General features: G+C 39.0%; 4 protein-coding genes across 8 annotated transcripts; 1 reads left to right on the forward strand and 3 right to left on the reverse strand.

Moving 5' to 3' along the window:
- The first annotated feature begins 617 nt into the window (after positions 1 to 617).
- RHS12 (root hair specific 12) lies at positions 618 to 2,916 on the forward strand. The gene is made up of 2 exons (NM_111907.2): positions 618 to 1,838; positions 2,102 to 2,916. The coding sequence occupies exons 1-2, from the start codon at positions 830 to 832 to the stop codon at positions 2,776 to 2,778; spliced, it is 1,686 nt and encodes a 561-aa protein (NP_187682.1). The 5' UTR covers positions 618 to 829; the 3' UTR covers positions 2,779 to 2,916.
- Positions 2,917 to 2,946: 30 nt separating this feature from the next.
- On the reverse strand, positions 2,947 to 6,295 carry AT3G10720 (Plant invertase/pectin methylesterase inhibitor superfamily). Of its 2 annotated transcripts, NM_111908.5 has the most exons (4): positions 5,322 to 6,295; positions 4,201 to 4,558; positions 3,933 to 4,124; positions 2,947 to 3,688 (listed from the first exon to the last, which is right to left on the reverse strand). In NM_111908.5, exons 1-4 carry the CDS (start codon positions 6,120 to 6,122, stop codon positions 3,180 to 3,182), a joined length of 1,860 nt encoding a protein of 619 aa, NP_187683.2. In that variant the 5' UTR covers positions 6,123 to 6,295; the 3' UTR covers positions 2,947 to 3,179. The 2 variants fall into 2 exon arrangements, with proteins under 2 accessions (NP_187683.2, NP_566379.1); NM_111909.2 differs by having other exon boundaries at positions 2,988 to 3,688; positions 4,201 to 5,352.
- Positions 6,296 to 6,828: 533 nt separating this feature from the next.
- On the reverse strand, positions 6,829 to 9,243 carry SUN2 (SAD1/UNC-84 domain protein 2). Its single transcript, NM_111910.4, has 2 exons — positions 7,984 to 9,243; positions 6,829 to 7,384 (listed from the first exon to the last, which is right to left on the reverse strand). The coding sequence occupies exons 1-2, from the start codon at positions 9,061 to 9,063 to the stop codon at positions 7,097 to 7,099; spliced, it is 1,368 nt and encodes a 455-aa protein (NP_566380.2). The 5' UTR covers positions 9,064 to 9,243; the 3' UTR covers positions 6,829 to 7,096.
- An 8-nt stretch (positions 9,244 to 9,251) lies between these two features.
- On the reverse strand, positions 9,252 to 14,280 carry ASD1 (alpha-L-arabinofuranosidase 1). Of its 4 annotated transcripts, none has more exons than NM_111911.5 (18): positions 13,686 to 14,280; positions 12,920 to 13,142; positions 12,772 to 12,826; positions 12,442 to 12,644; positions 12,220 to 12,341; positions 11,963 to 12,116; positions 11,771 to 11,840; positions 11,484 to 11,629; positions 11,360 to 11,405; positions 11,217 to 11,269; positions 10,995 to 11,139; positions 10,794 to 10,912; positions 10,636 to 10,707; positions 10,443 to 10,546; positions 10,305 to 10,361; positions 10,035 to 10,224; positions 9,813 to 9,959; positions 9,252 to 9,730 (listed from the first exon to the last, which is right to left on the reverse strand). In NM_111911.5, exons 2-18 carry the CDS (start codon positions 13,112 to 13,114, stop codon positions 9,572 to 9,574), a joined length of 2,037 nt encoding a protein of 678 aa, NP_187685.1. In that variant the 5' UTR covers positions 13,115 to 13,142; positions 13,686 to 14,280; the 3' UTR covers positions 9,252 to 9,571. The 4 variants fall into 4 exon arrangements, with proteins under 4 accessions (NP_187685.1, NP_001326565.1, NP_001326566.1 ...); NM_001337892.1 differs by having other exon boundaries at positions 12,920 to 13,330; NM_001337893.1 differs by having other exon boundaries at positions 9,381 to 9,730; positions 13,231 to 14,162.
- Positions 14,281 to 14,539: the final 259 nt, after the last annotated feature.

Genomic DNA, 14,539 nt, shown 5'->3' on the forward strand with positions numbered 1-14,539 from the left:
CAGTTTGAGTTTTTCTTGATTTAATTTTATATGTTCTGACTTAGCGTCAAGATTATTCAAATAAAAGGGTCAAGAAGTTGTACAATGTATATCATCAGTATATGTAATTGGTCAAAACAAGGTTTGAAAACTCTCTCACGGAAGCAGGAGAATACATCCGCCGACAATGTCAGATGAAAAACAAATGAATTGCTCTCAAATTTTTTTAGTAAAAATATTCTTTGACAGCTTTATTATATCAAACTTAACTAACTATCCAAAGTTGACATTATAATCCCTATGAATATTGTAATGTCTGATTAGGATTTCAAGAGATTCTATTAAATAAACATATAAATAGAAAGATCTTCTTCTTCTTTTTTTCAAAATATAATCATATTAAAAGAAGAAACCGAGAATGAATTGAACCACAAATCATAAACATAACATCAAGTTGAATATATACTTCCAAACTTTGTAAACTAGAGATAGAACTCCTTGAAAAAATAAATTCGTTAAACCAAGAAACATGCCGAAGCTGAAATCCAACAGAAAACATAGTGCCCAATCTTAAACAAATATGTTTCACCGACAAGCTTATATTAACATAAAAGACTAAAACATGAGGAGCACTTGTAGTTAAATACATCCTTGGTATTTTAATGTGAAGATTTATAATCCCCCTTTGTGCCTCGCACGTAAGTTGTTAGAGGTCTATTCAAATGATTATATTTTTCCTTCGTCTTTATATGGACCCTCCAACTCCAACATCTACAAACCAAACATAACTAACGAGAAACTTCAAAAGAATACAAAGAAAAATTAGAAAAGAGGGACGGAGGATACAAATATGTCCTCTCCTTACGGCAAAGTCGACGAGCGTGAACATGTAAGGCTCGAAGCTCGTCGTAAGACGAGAAAGAACATCGCAATCATCGCTGTATCACTAGTCATTCTTGCCGGAATCGTGATCGGAGCTGTGTTTGGAACCATGGCTCACAAGAAGTCACCAGAGACAGTGGAGACTAATAACAACGGAGACTCAATCTCCGTTTCCGTTAAAGCCGTTTGCGACGTTACGTTGCATAAAGAAAAATGCTTCGAAACCCTCGGATCAGCTCCAAACGCAAGCAGTCTCAATCCAGAAGAGCTCTTCAGATACGCAGTCAAAATCACAATCGCCGAAGTTTCAAAAGCTATCAACGCTTTCTCTTCATCCTTAGGCGATGAAAAGAACAACATCACCATGAACGCTTGCGCTGAGCTTCTTGACCTAACGATAGATAACCTCAACAACACGTTAACCTCATCATCAAACGGTGATGTCACGGTTCCTGAGCTAGTCGATGATCTCCGTACATGGCTGAGTTCAGCCGGGACGTATCAACGGACGTGCGTGGAAACGTTGGCTCCAGATATGAGGCCGTTCGGCGAAAGTCATCTCAAGAACTCAACGGAGTTGACGAGTAACGCACTAGCGATCATCACATGGCTCGGGAAGATCGCTGACTCTTTCAAACTCCGGAGGCGTTTGTTAACAACTGCAGACGTGGAGGTGGACTTCCACGCGGGTCGGAGATTGTTGCAGAGCACGGATTTGAGGAAAGTGGCGGATATTGTGGTGGCGAAGGATGGTTCAGGGAAGTATAGAACGATAAAGAGGGCTTTACAAGATGTGCCAGAGAAGAGTGAGAAGAGGACGATTATATATGTGAAGAAAGGAGTTTATTTTGAGAATGTGAAGGTGGAGAAGAAGATGTGGAATGTTATTGTGGTTGGAGATGGCGAGAGCAAGAGTATTGTCTCTGGTAGACTTAATGTCATCGATGGAACTCCCACTTTTAAGACCGCCACATTCGGTAAACCTCTCTCTGTTTTTGTTTTTCTTCTTGTTTACTTTTGGAAACAGAGGATTTCGAAATAGCACGACTTGGTTGTTTCATTAATTTAATTATGGCCTAATAATATCAAAGTAGACTAAATAATCTCATAAATCAAAGATATAATGTTTAGAATTATGATTGGTAACGTTATTCTGAAATAATATCAACTAGAAAACCGAACATAATATCATTACTTATAACCCAAGAAATCGGTTTTTGACATGCTCTGTTTTCTGCAGCTGTGTTTGGAAAAGGGTTTATGGCAAGAGACATGGGCTTCATCAACACAGCTGGTCCATCCAAACATCAAGCTGTTGCTCTAATGGTAAGCGCAGATCTCACAGCATTTTACCGTTGCACGATGAACGCATACCAAGACACGCTTTACGTTCATGCACAACGCCAATTCTACCGTGAATGCACCATTATCGGAACAGTAGATTTCATCTTTGGTAACTCAGCTTCAGTTCTCCAAAGCTGCCGGATTCTCCCTCGCCGACCAATGAAAGGACAACAAAACACAATCACGGCTCAAGGACGTACTGATCCGAACATGAACACAGGAATCTCGATTCACCGTTGTAACATCTCTCCACTCGGTGACCTAACCGATGTTATGACGTTTCTAGGTCGACCATGGAAGAATTTCTCGACGACGGTTATAATGGACTCGTATTTGCATGGTTTTATTGACCGGAAAGGCTGGTTACCGTGGACCGGAGATTCTGCGCCGGATACTATATTTTACGGTGAGTATAAGAATACCGGTCCTGGTGCATCGACGAAGAATAGGGTTAAGTGGAAGGGTTTGAGGTTTCTTAGTACGAAGGAAGCGAATAGGTTTACGGTGAAACCTTTCATCGACGGTGGAAGATGGCTTCCGGCGACGAAAGTGCCGTTCAGGTCCGGTCTCTGAGTTTGTCGTTTCCGTTAACGAGATTCCCAATTCAAATCTCTTTTCTTTTTGGATCTTTGTAATTTATAAATATATATTTTTTCATTATGTGAGAGTTTTCAGTGTTACTCTTATTCTTTTGTATCTATGTTTGTTTGATATGATTCAAATGACATACTCGTAGTTGTGGTATAGTCCAGATATATTATAGCTATATAATCAAATTTCATGGCATCAAAACTTAGCTTTATTGGTTATCTGAAGCAATAAATAAAGTTAGAAGCACGTCTAGATTTACATGAGAACCACTCCCATTGACTCGTCCCAACAACTAGAACAAATGAAAATTTCTTGATTTATTTTTTAAATGAGGAAGTACGTATAATTAAATATGTTTACATATAATATGTTGTTCATCAATTTCATTCTTTGCTAAGCAAACCACCATAGAAAGGAATATCGGTTTGAGGCAACCATGTATCTCCCATGGTGAAGTTGTAGACCGTGAAGTTCATGGCTTCTGCCAAGTTCAATAAATTGTACCCTAACCACTGCACTCTCTGGTTCGTGTTAGCACCTGGTCCAAAGTTACTATACTCACCGTAGTAGATTGTGTCTAGTCCAATTGTACCGTTCCATTCGAGCCATCCGACTGGTTGAACAATGTCACTAATGTATGATTGCATGAAAACCGTCCTTGAGTATGGCTTCCACGGTCTCCCTAAGAATGTCATGGCAGATTTAGGCTCAGCTGCAAGATCTGGGGCGGCTTTTATTGTACAATTGATGATAGAGATTCCGGTATTCTGGTTTGGATCGAGTCTTCCATGCGCTGTTATTGCGTTCTTTTGCTTGGCCATCGGTTTTCGAGCATATATGTTGCAGTTTTGAAAAATTGCGGCTGCATTTCCGAATATAAAATCGACGGTACCTATAACAAACAGAGGATAAAAAAGGGGATATATGTTAAAACATATTAGTGAAATAGAAGAATAGTTATATGTTAAAGCAAGGACCACATTATATAATTGACTAGTTTTGACTATTTTGGTGAGTCCTAACTACTTAGCAATAGTTCTCAAAGTTATGAGATTGAGCCTAGTTTAAAAAGTCATATTCCAATAACAGTTAATAAATCAGTGTGGAAAATGAAGCGGAAACAAAACTTATATTACCATATATATCGCATTCGCGATAGAATTGTCTAAGAGAATGGACGTAGAGAGTATCTTGATAGCCTTCAAAACTACACCGATAAAAACTTGATCCTTCCGCATTGTTCCTCAAAGCCACTGCCTGATGTTTTTCAGGTCCGGCTGTGTTTCTGAATGTAACATCAACCGCCATGAACCGCTCTCCAACCACAGCTAGAAAATAAAAATAAAACTATATATCATTAACTAAGTAATTCCAAATGACAAAAAGAGAGATAAGAATACCAACCGAAGCTCGAGCAATTATACGTAGTCCAACCATCAACAACATTATGGTTCCCTGTAATAATCGTCTTATTGATCCCATCTCCCATAAGCATTAAGTTCTTTTTGTTGATGGGAACAACAATATATTCTTCATAGACACCTTCTCTTGCGTAGATAACAAAGTAACCATCCTCTGGTCTAGTGTTATTAGGTGCGGCTGCAATAGCATCGGTGATGGTTGTGAAGTTGTCGGATTTGAACGGACCGACGATCACTGCTTTACTCACGAGGATGGAACCGCCGCTGGTCTCACCTAGCTCCCCTAAGTTCCGGCTAGTTTTCCGGCAATCTTTGTCGTTGTCGCATGTTTTACGTAAACCCTATACCAGAAAAAGAAAATGTGCTTAGTACATGATTAGCTTGTAGACTCATGCCTTTTTAAAATCAATGTTCATTGTAGCCACACATGAAATGACCGGGACACTCTTATGCACGTGAATACAGTTGGATCCGAATGGGGACCAAATTGATTTCTTTTGTTAAAGTCAAAGATAGGACTCATTTGATCATTGTTGAGTTGTACTAAAATGTGCGTAGGCCATGTGCCATTTACTCTCTTACGCGTGTTCTGGCTCACACACACAAAACAAGAGCACATCCATTTATGACTCGATCTAGAAAATTTTAGATATGCACGAATATTAAATCATTCCGTGCGTCCAAAGTAGTAAATTCATACCATATTTAACTTAGTATATGTCCTCCTACGATGCTTATCTATTCATACATGTATGTCCAAAAAGGCTTTTGCATAACCTTTCATTATTCATGTTTGAATTGTGGTGAGTGGTGACCATACAAAAATTATTATAAATCATCGATTTAAAAACTCTGTTTTGATTTTTTCTAAGGATTTATGATAAGAAGGCATATATATATATATATATATATAATGTTTTTGGTATTTCCCCAAATTCCTATTCTTATATCTCTATGCCAACCATTTCAAAAATATGTAATGTCTTTACAACTAGATTATTAACAACTTTATAATAATATGTAAAGGAATGTATAAAAGCTAGTATAAACAAACAAACAAAAACGAAAAAAGAAAAGAATTAGAAACAAGTTTTAATTAATTACCTTAATCAAAGTCTCGAGCGGTTCGCGATAGGTTGAGTTCCCACCACCAAGAATCTTCCCTTTGGAGGCTTTAAACCTCTTCAGGTTACGGTTAAGTGCGTGGCTCACAAGTCCTAACGAGATACTGTAAAGGCGAGTGAGATTCCCCATCGGCGAACCAATCGCGGCGGCGAAACCACTCTTAGCCTCCACGAGTCCGTCAAGACACGTCTGCTGATTCGTCACTACACCACTGAGAAGACTGTTCACATGCTCGACGAGAGCTGCCGTCATCACCTGCGCCGTCTTAAGCTCCGTCGTGACGGTTTCAAGGTAGTTCACACTCAGCTCCGATAACTCGCCGCAGTCCGCCACCGCCCCTATTTCCTCGGCCGTGGCCGAGCCTGGTTTGCTTTCCACGCGCCGCGCGTAACTGGTGATGACTTTGGATAGACGGCTTGCTTGCTTGAGGCATTGCTTTATAGTGAATTTGCCGTAACGGTAAGGATCTGACGGTGAGGATTTGACAGCGTTGAGGATCGTACGGCAAAGCTTAGGGTATGGAGTTGACTTGCAAGCGAGAGAAGGTGACTGAGACTGTGACGGAGGCAAAGAAGGTGGCTGTGACGGTGGCACGAATATTGGTGGCTGTGACGGAGGGAAGAATGGTGACTCTACCGGAGGCTCAAAAGGTAGCTGTGACGGAGGCTCAGAATGTGGCTGTGATGGAGATTGTTGTGATGAGATAAGCAGAGCACATGAGAGGAAGATAAAAGACAAGAACAAGAGAGAAGAAGTGAAGTTTAGTGTTTGCATTTTCATCCTTTTTGTTTTGTTTGTGTATTGATGGTGTTTGTTATTTTGGATCTAAAATCTGCTATATATATAGACTATACGAGGAGCTTTCTGCTATTTAATGAATGCATGGGCTCGAGGGAAACTGAATTTATCATTTATGTAATGCATGTTGGTCTAATAATTAAGGGTTATACTCGTTTTGGTCAAATGAAGAGTTTTTTTGGAGCCGGTGGTCCACCGTCACGACGACCAAACATGGGTTGACTTGGTTAGGAAAGGTTTCTTCATGTGATTTAACCGTAAAAAATGGCTATTTTTAGAGCTTAATTTTGTTTAGCTCAATTTGTTATGCCAGTTGACACTGTAAAAAATTAACATTAATCAGACATGTCAAAGATGAATTTGTATTTAATTTAATTTATAATCAAACAAGCTGTGTTGACTTGGAAGAGGGTTTCATATCTATTATTTGACCGTAGATTTTGCATGTGATGTGTTGGGAAGCTTTTAGACAAGGCAAGACGGTGCAGCCTAGAAGAAGAAGTCGTCACTTTGTCGATTACGCAATTCACACTAACAAGTTATGGTCCATCTATATACACACTCTTCCTATTCATCACATATCGTTGTAATACCAAGTACCCAAGGTAACCATTAATAATCCAAATTCAATATTTGTTTCAACTAATGAAATATGTATACTCTATTAGAATTTGTATGATTTGTTTTAGGTGAAAGCTTAAATTGAAACTCTGTTACAAAACCAAAACCGGACATCAAACTAAGATCTATATTATTCAATTCGGAGGATACATACCCTGACCAAATAAACCGAACCAAAACAGATTTGAAGCTAATAATCACGAATACAACCAAATGATTCTGATTACAGACTAAGAGAAGCTTTCCCACCACATAAACTAACACAAAAAAAGAAGAGAGATATCTATTAGAGGGAATGTTACAAAGAGAAGAAAAGTTTGACGTGGACTTTCAGATCAAGCATGAGCAACAGAGACTGAGTCTAGTTCACGGCCATGAACCCTGAAGCGGTAGATGCAAGTGTGTGAAGAGCTTCCATGGTTGGAATTGAAGTCTAGCCTGACAGTGTTGACAAGTCCTGAGTGAGCAGAGTCTGCAATGTCGAATGTCTGTGCATTGGACCTGTCTAAGTCGTAACTGAATTCTGTAAGAAGGGGCATTGTCTCAGTCTCCATATCTATGTCACCTAGCCATCCTGATACACGGCAATCCTTTGGGGCGCTCGATCTGTCATATGCTACAGCCTGTTCGATTAAATGGTGCATAACATAACCGTAAGATTAGTATTGCCTTTTAGTGGTCAGACAAGAAGAAATTTATCAGACAAATGATCACAAGGATGAACAATGATGGAAAGCAATGTGTGACCATCACATTACACACTCTTGAGACTATTTCCCTTCAGCTACTGTTTCCTAAGGATATCCGTAAACAGTGAATATTACAGTTCCACTAATTGTAAACTTACAAGCTCTTCCCATACATACGGTTCTTTTCTCTGTCAACGATGTCCCAAACAAAGCACAACAACACAGTGGCATTGATATTAGACAAAGGAACTGCTAAAGCTAGTGATTTGCAGAAAATAACAATAGGTAAAATCCTCCTCAATGCATATTGTCACAGCTAGTGCCTAAACTAAACCTCAAACTATAAGAACTCAAATTCACAAAACTAGTTTCTTGCCCTCTATTCGATAACCTATTGTCACCAGCAATCCAATCCGAAGTACAGGGCATCTCAATACCAACAACATTTAACAGAGAACCCTTCTTGAAGGCTCAAATTAACATATAAAAATCAATCATTTTGTGAAAGTTTAGTATTGAGATGTTAGTACTACCTTAGAGACATGTTCCAAAGTAACAGCTTCTGGAATTATTGGTGCTCTTAGCCTGACTAGAACATATCCATTGCTTCCTTTCAGAGGAAAACACTGTCCAGGCTCCCCGAAACTCGGAGTTAACATCTTAACCGCTTTGCTATGAACCCGTCTCCTGCTTGTCCCAAACCAATTACGCCCATTTCCAACAAGAAACGGATCCGAATGCCCCATTACAAAAGCTCCACCAGACGCTAACGCATAATCTACTCGACCAAGGCCATCTGCAACATGTTTCCCTATCTCTTTCTCCACTATGTCACGAGCATAAGCCCTCAGTTTATCAATGTTAACATCAGAATCACCGACCTTACCCTTCTTCAACTCCTCGTAAACTCTCTCTAACTCCTCTCTAGACACCAAAGGTTTAGCATTTAACTCATCTACAGAAACCTGTAACCTCTCTGTCTTAGACTCTACCTTCTTCAACTCACTATGTAACACAGAAGATGTGGAATCTATCGTCTGCCTCAATGCTCTTGATTCACTATCCATCTTCTTATCAAGAAACTCAACTTGAACCTGCATCATCTTCGTCGTAGTCTTCACCAAACCATCAACTGCAGAAATCCGACTCTCCAATTCCGAAAGCACCATTTCCGTTTCAATTGGGAAATTCGAAGAAGACAGAGACGAATCCTTCAAAGTCAATTTCCTAATCAACTGAATCAATCCAACAAGTAACAAAAGAGCCCCAAATTGCTTCGCGAATACCCTAACCACTGTCTTCCATTTCCCTCTATCTATCTTATTCCCCTGAGACTTCCGCGTCCGACGCTGCGTGGTGGTTGTATTAGTCCCCGTCGCGGTGGATCCTGATTTCCTTGTCACCGGACCTACGTCGTAGGTGTTGGATCTCTCACCGGCAGCCTCGGCGCGAATCAGATCCTTGTTCGTACCAGCAGACGACTCTCCAATTGCCGCATTGGCATGAGATTCGCTCGGCGGGAAATCAAAATTAGATTTCTTCTCACCGGAGAGAACCGGCGTCCGCCTTATTGTCCTAGGACTAGCGGTGATTGACACCGTTGACGCCGACATGATCTTCAATTTTGAACTACAGAATTCGAAATGCTCTTCCTTATGAATAAATAAACCCTAATTTTGACTACAGAGAGAGAGATTTGAAATGGAAGAAGAGTGAGGAAGTTTATATAGGAGAGAGATCACTACAAAATTCAATTTTGAAAATCTGAATCGTGTGTTCTTCAGTTTCGCCATTTTTATTTGTTTTGATGCTCCTCCATTTTTTTCAAAATTCATTATGATGGGCTTTTAAAAGCCCAATAATGGAAATAAAATGGCCCAGCCCACTTTCACGCCTCGTCATCTTCTTTTATGCTAAGAAGAAACTGTTGCTTCATCATTCTTGCATATCAAGATATCTAGAGTCGAGATAAGCTCATGATTAAAGAAAGTAAATTTATTCACCAGACTATTATTATATATACACAAGGGTACGTTATAAGCATTTATGGAATGTAATTAGATTTGAACCACAAAGAGACTTTTGACATGAAAGTTGATACTTCCTTGTCATTGTTTCTCTTCACACAGTGGTAGTTTTCTGATGGGAAGAAGAATCAGAGATTGGCATTCTTATCTTTGCAGATTCCTTCAACAAATCGAATGAAGAAAAGGAATGTGGCGGGAGAACAACGGTCATATCCTCCTCTGCCAACTCTAGCAAGCTTTCATGTGGTACAACCTGCAAATAAAAACCAATAAGAACATGGGAACACTCAGAATTTGTGATGATAATGATGTTTCTTCCATCTCTTGATTTTTACCTTCTCTGGCTGTGAGAAGGAATTTTCATCCATCACATTGGTAGAGGTAAGTACTGTCTTCTTTGATCCCGAAACTCTCATCACGTTCGGGTCCAATCCAGTTACCAACACTTGCATATTTTCTGAGTTAGCTCCGAAGTTTACAGCCTGCAAATAACAGATTTTGAAACAGTTTTTTAGGGTCAATATCAGAGCTCCGGTTGAATCTTTCACTCGGTTTACCTTTATGCGTATGTAATCTTTGCCATTGTTTTTCCAAGAGATAGCAGATGCAACAAGAGAAGTAGAGTTTCCCTTGAGTGTTGAAGTGAGAAGAGTTGCTCCGCTTGACTCTGCAAAAAACCGTTGAACCCAATAGCTAGGTGTTCCATATAGATGAGAGGAGTTGAAGACTATTGCATCAGGGTTCCACCTGAAACCAATTTAACAATTTGAGATTATTGCCTTATCTTCCTGAGTAACCATTCGAACGGAAAAGTAAGTGAGAGATACCGTCTATCATTTGTGTTCACAAAGAGTGGAGCATAACTTGCCATTTCAACAATGTCACTGCAAAAAGTCATAAGATGTTTAACTTATTTGATGTTTTTAGTTGAGATCAAAGCCTGGGAAGAGAAATTCAAAGGGAACCTATTCTTTTCAAGACCAATGAGAAACGCAGCTTCTGCAAGAGAGGCAAGAAGGCTTCCTGTACCAGCATCTTTTCCAGTAACAGCATATTCACTGACAAAAGCCTGTAAACAAAGTTCACGAGTGAGTAAAACGCTGAAAGCTTCATCTTGTGTTTGTTGGAATTAAGTTTTGTTATAATCTATTACCGCACCTTTGGACCTTTGCGTGAAGTGCGATCAAATTGATGATACATGGAAAACAAATTGCTAGCAGAAGTGTAAATCTGTGACAAAAAGGAAACACTTTTTTCAGGCGGAAGAGAGAACACAAGACAACGGTTACAGTTTCTGTCAAGATAGAAAATTTTACGTGATAGTCATAGTAATCAGCTGGGTGGTCGAGTGGATGAGAGGATCCATCGCAGTTGGAGATGATTTTGATATCTGGATAGGCTTTCTTGATAGCATCATAGAACACAATGTAGTTTCCTGTAAAGTTGTAATCTCATTTAGTGTCAAAGATGCTCAACAAAAATCTAAGTCAAGATGTGATCATAGAGAAATGCAAAACCTCTGTAGTAAGTTTTCCCACAATCTTCATTTCCAATAGCAACGTATTTAAGTTCAAAAGGTTCTTGGCGTCCCATTTTAGCTCGAACAGATCCCCAAGTAGAATTGGCATCTCCTCGGGCAAACTCGATACCGTCGAGTGCTTCCTGAAACAAAAAGAGGAGAAAGTTTTGGTTTTCCGGCTTCTTCACTAGTGAAACAGAGGAAGGTTTAGTAATCATACTTGAACAAAGGGCATGATACTGGCAGTTTCAACTTCATCATTGTGACTTATCCCTGCACAAAGTAAAAAATAAGGTTGACAGAATTGGAAGACAAAATGATATAAGTCAGTTACAACTAAGTTTTTGGAGAGTGAAAGAATACCGTTGTTAAACACCCATATCGGGGCTGCACCGATGTCTTCTGCCATCTGCAAGAATGTTCATTTAATATTCAATAACGAGCTTCGGGGATCATTATGTACTCAATAGAAAAGAAGAAGTCTCACTTGAAAGAACTCAAAGTGGCCAAGGCCATCATCGGTCCAATACTTCCAAACATCACCAAAATGGCCCGGTCTCTCTTCCCAAGGTCCTACGGTTTCTTTCCAGCGGAAGGCATTACTTAACCATTCACCCTCGACAAAACAACCACCTAAATTCACAAATATCCAGAGTAAAGAATAGACTTTAGCTTATTTCATCTTAAGTCATGCTTTTTGTCATATTGAACTAAGAGGTACGTCTATGGATAGAATAAGTAACAAAAATGCTACTAGCCTTAAATAATACGTACCTGGGAACCGGATGAAACGGGGTTTTATATCGGCCATCATTTGGAAAAGATCGTTTCTAAAACCATGTCCCTGCAATCAACCAAAAAGATCGAGTATTTGATAGAGTTCTTCTTCCAATATTTTCTCTATTAGCAATCTGTAATCTTCCATCTCAAGGCTCTACAGGGAATCAGAGAGAGCGAAAAAAGAACCTTGTGAGTATCCACTGGCATGGCCGAGACTTGGTCAATCCATATTGACCCTTTCTTGGTTGTTGTTAACTGAAGTCTTGCACTAGGATCGGTCGCTTTTGCCTCCAAAAGAACCTCTTTTTTAATCCATTTCGAAACATCAGAAGCAGAAGCTCTACATTGAAACAAATGAAAGCATACAATTGAAACTTTCACACACTGAAACAGCAAAATAAACATATTCAGACTTAACTGAAGAATCTGAAATTATTTCTCACATGATCTTTTCAGAAGCAAGAGTCCGTGATCCATTCGAGCTCGTCAACGACACAGACAAATCGATATCACCAGTCGAACGCACATAAAGAGCCACCTTGTACTTCTTTCCTTCTTCAATATTCTAACAGAAGATAGAAAATGAATAAACAGCTAAACCCATGCTCTTGACACCGAGGGAAACAAAAAACCGAGCTGTAAAGTGTTCACAATTTGACACTCACCATGCCCCAGTAACCAGGGTTATAAACTCCGACACCTCCCGATGGACAACCTTTGCTATCACAAAGCACATCCATTCTCAGTGCGATTTTATTCCGTTCAAAACATGATGAACGGTCTGTAGCTACATATATGGATGAATGATCACCAACAATGGACCATGGCCAAATATTAGAGGGTGTGTTTTGCCCACCAGCTTCAAACCCTGGAAACCAAAGTTTTTCCTTAAAAGTTACTACCACATTTTTTCTCATCATGTAAAGAAAGAAAATGAAGCCAAACAACGATTGATTCCCATGGATTTCAGTAGTAACAAGCTAAAAAAAACTAACCTCTGTTGCTAACAAGTTCGGCCCATAATCCACCGGCACCAGCATGGTTGATCTCCTATAATGAACATAGAGCATATAAAGTTTATGATTGATTTGAACACATTGCGTACATTGCAAAGATCTATTTGAGACCGTAACATTAACAAACCTCGAAGAAAATCCCAAATAGCGTTTCAGGAATGGGTCGTCCACCTCCATTAGAAGCATCTACTTGCAAAGTCACGGCTGGTTTTGGATCTTCTTGAGCATCAACAACACGAAGGCTTTGATACACAAAACAAGAGCCAAGGAGAAAAGAAAGCACACAAACACTTCTGAGCAACTTCCAAGACTCCATATCCATAATCACCACATCCAAATAAACCAAGAACCTACATATAAGAGACATTTGTAGAAACATTGAATCCAATTCAGTTCAAGCCGTTGGATAATTTTTAAAAAAGCCTCAAAAGAAAGTACCAGCTACAAAAAGAAACTTATCAGTTTGTCTAGACCAAAAGGAAGACAAACACATGAGAATATATAGGACCCATTACTGTTTTTCTTGTCCTCATTGGAACTGCAACAAGGCAGAGTCTTTCTCAATTTAAGATATGATGCCAAAGCTATAAAATAAGGCTATGATAGAAAATGACAAATCTTGTTGCAAATCAAGAGTGGCTTCAATCTCAACTCATAAAGTCAAAACCTTCAGACATTAAATCACAAATGGCTTCAAGAACTAAACCAGACAGATACAGAGAAACTAAAATTTCTCAAATTCAGAGGCAAAGGTGTGATCTTTTCAGAGAATCTCTCAAATCATGGTCATAAAGTATAGAGCTTTGATAAGCAAAGAATAAGAATCATGACATAAACAAGAGAATGCACAATGAAGAAACCCGAATTGGAATCAACAAGAAATAGAAACAAACCTCTGGAATCAAAGACAATGGATTGATGGAAACGAGACAAGAATTGGGTGAAGGAATCAGACAGAGGAGGAGTGGAGGTATAAGAATGTTTATTTGGATATTGCTTGCTTAGAGTATGAGACAAAAATCTTAAATATTGCTTTCACGTTTGATCGAATTGCTTGTTTCCGTGGAAGAAGTGGAAGTTGATTAGAAGCGACGACTACTGAACGAACCTCGTTCCACCTGTTCATCTATCGCTTATTTTCTCTTTTTCTTTTTTGGATAAAGATGTTTCTCCACTTTGGATAATGCTATTATTAATTCTTTGCTGAAATTTGGATAAGGATAATAATTTTTTCATACACCTACCATACCAAATCATTTGGTTGCATGTCTTCAACGGAATCGGAGGAACTGTTTTTTGTTTGGTTTGTTTTTTTAAGCAGAAGATCTCGGATTGAATCCACACTAATCTCCGGATCTTAATTTGGTTAGGAATTTTTTTATATACATGTGTGGTTAAATGCCTAAGTGGGTTAGGATAACCATAATGTCTCATTCTCTCATTTGAGAGATACTAATAAACATGCTATAATGATTGTGTTTGGTACATCTACATCTAAACTTCTATCTCAAAGGTTTTCTACATAATCTCAGCTTAAAATAATAAAATCCATGGAGATGTAGAAACACTAGTTAGTTCGACACCAGGGCTTCTAACCTATTGTTGTGTTTGCACATTAAACAGTGTCAAGAACATGTTGTCCTATGAGAAATAATCACGTCCAATTTCCTTCGAAGTTAACCACGAGAAATTAGCTATTTATGTTCGTTCTTCAATACCATATTTTTGTTCTTTCGAATTGATACGA

Source organism: Arabidopsis thaliana, chromosome 3 (genome assembly GCF_000001735.4).
Source record: "Arabidopsis thaliana chromosome 3, partial sequence".
Lineage (NCBI taxonomy): Eukaryota > Viridiplantae > Streptophyta > Magnoliopsida > Brassicales > Brassicaceae > Arabidopsis > Arabidopsis thaliana.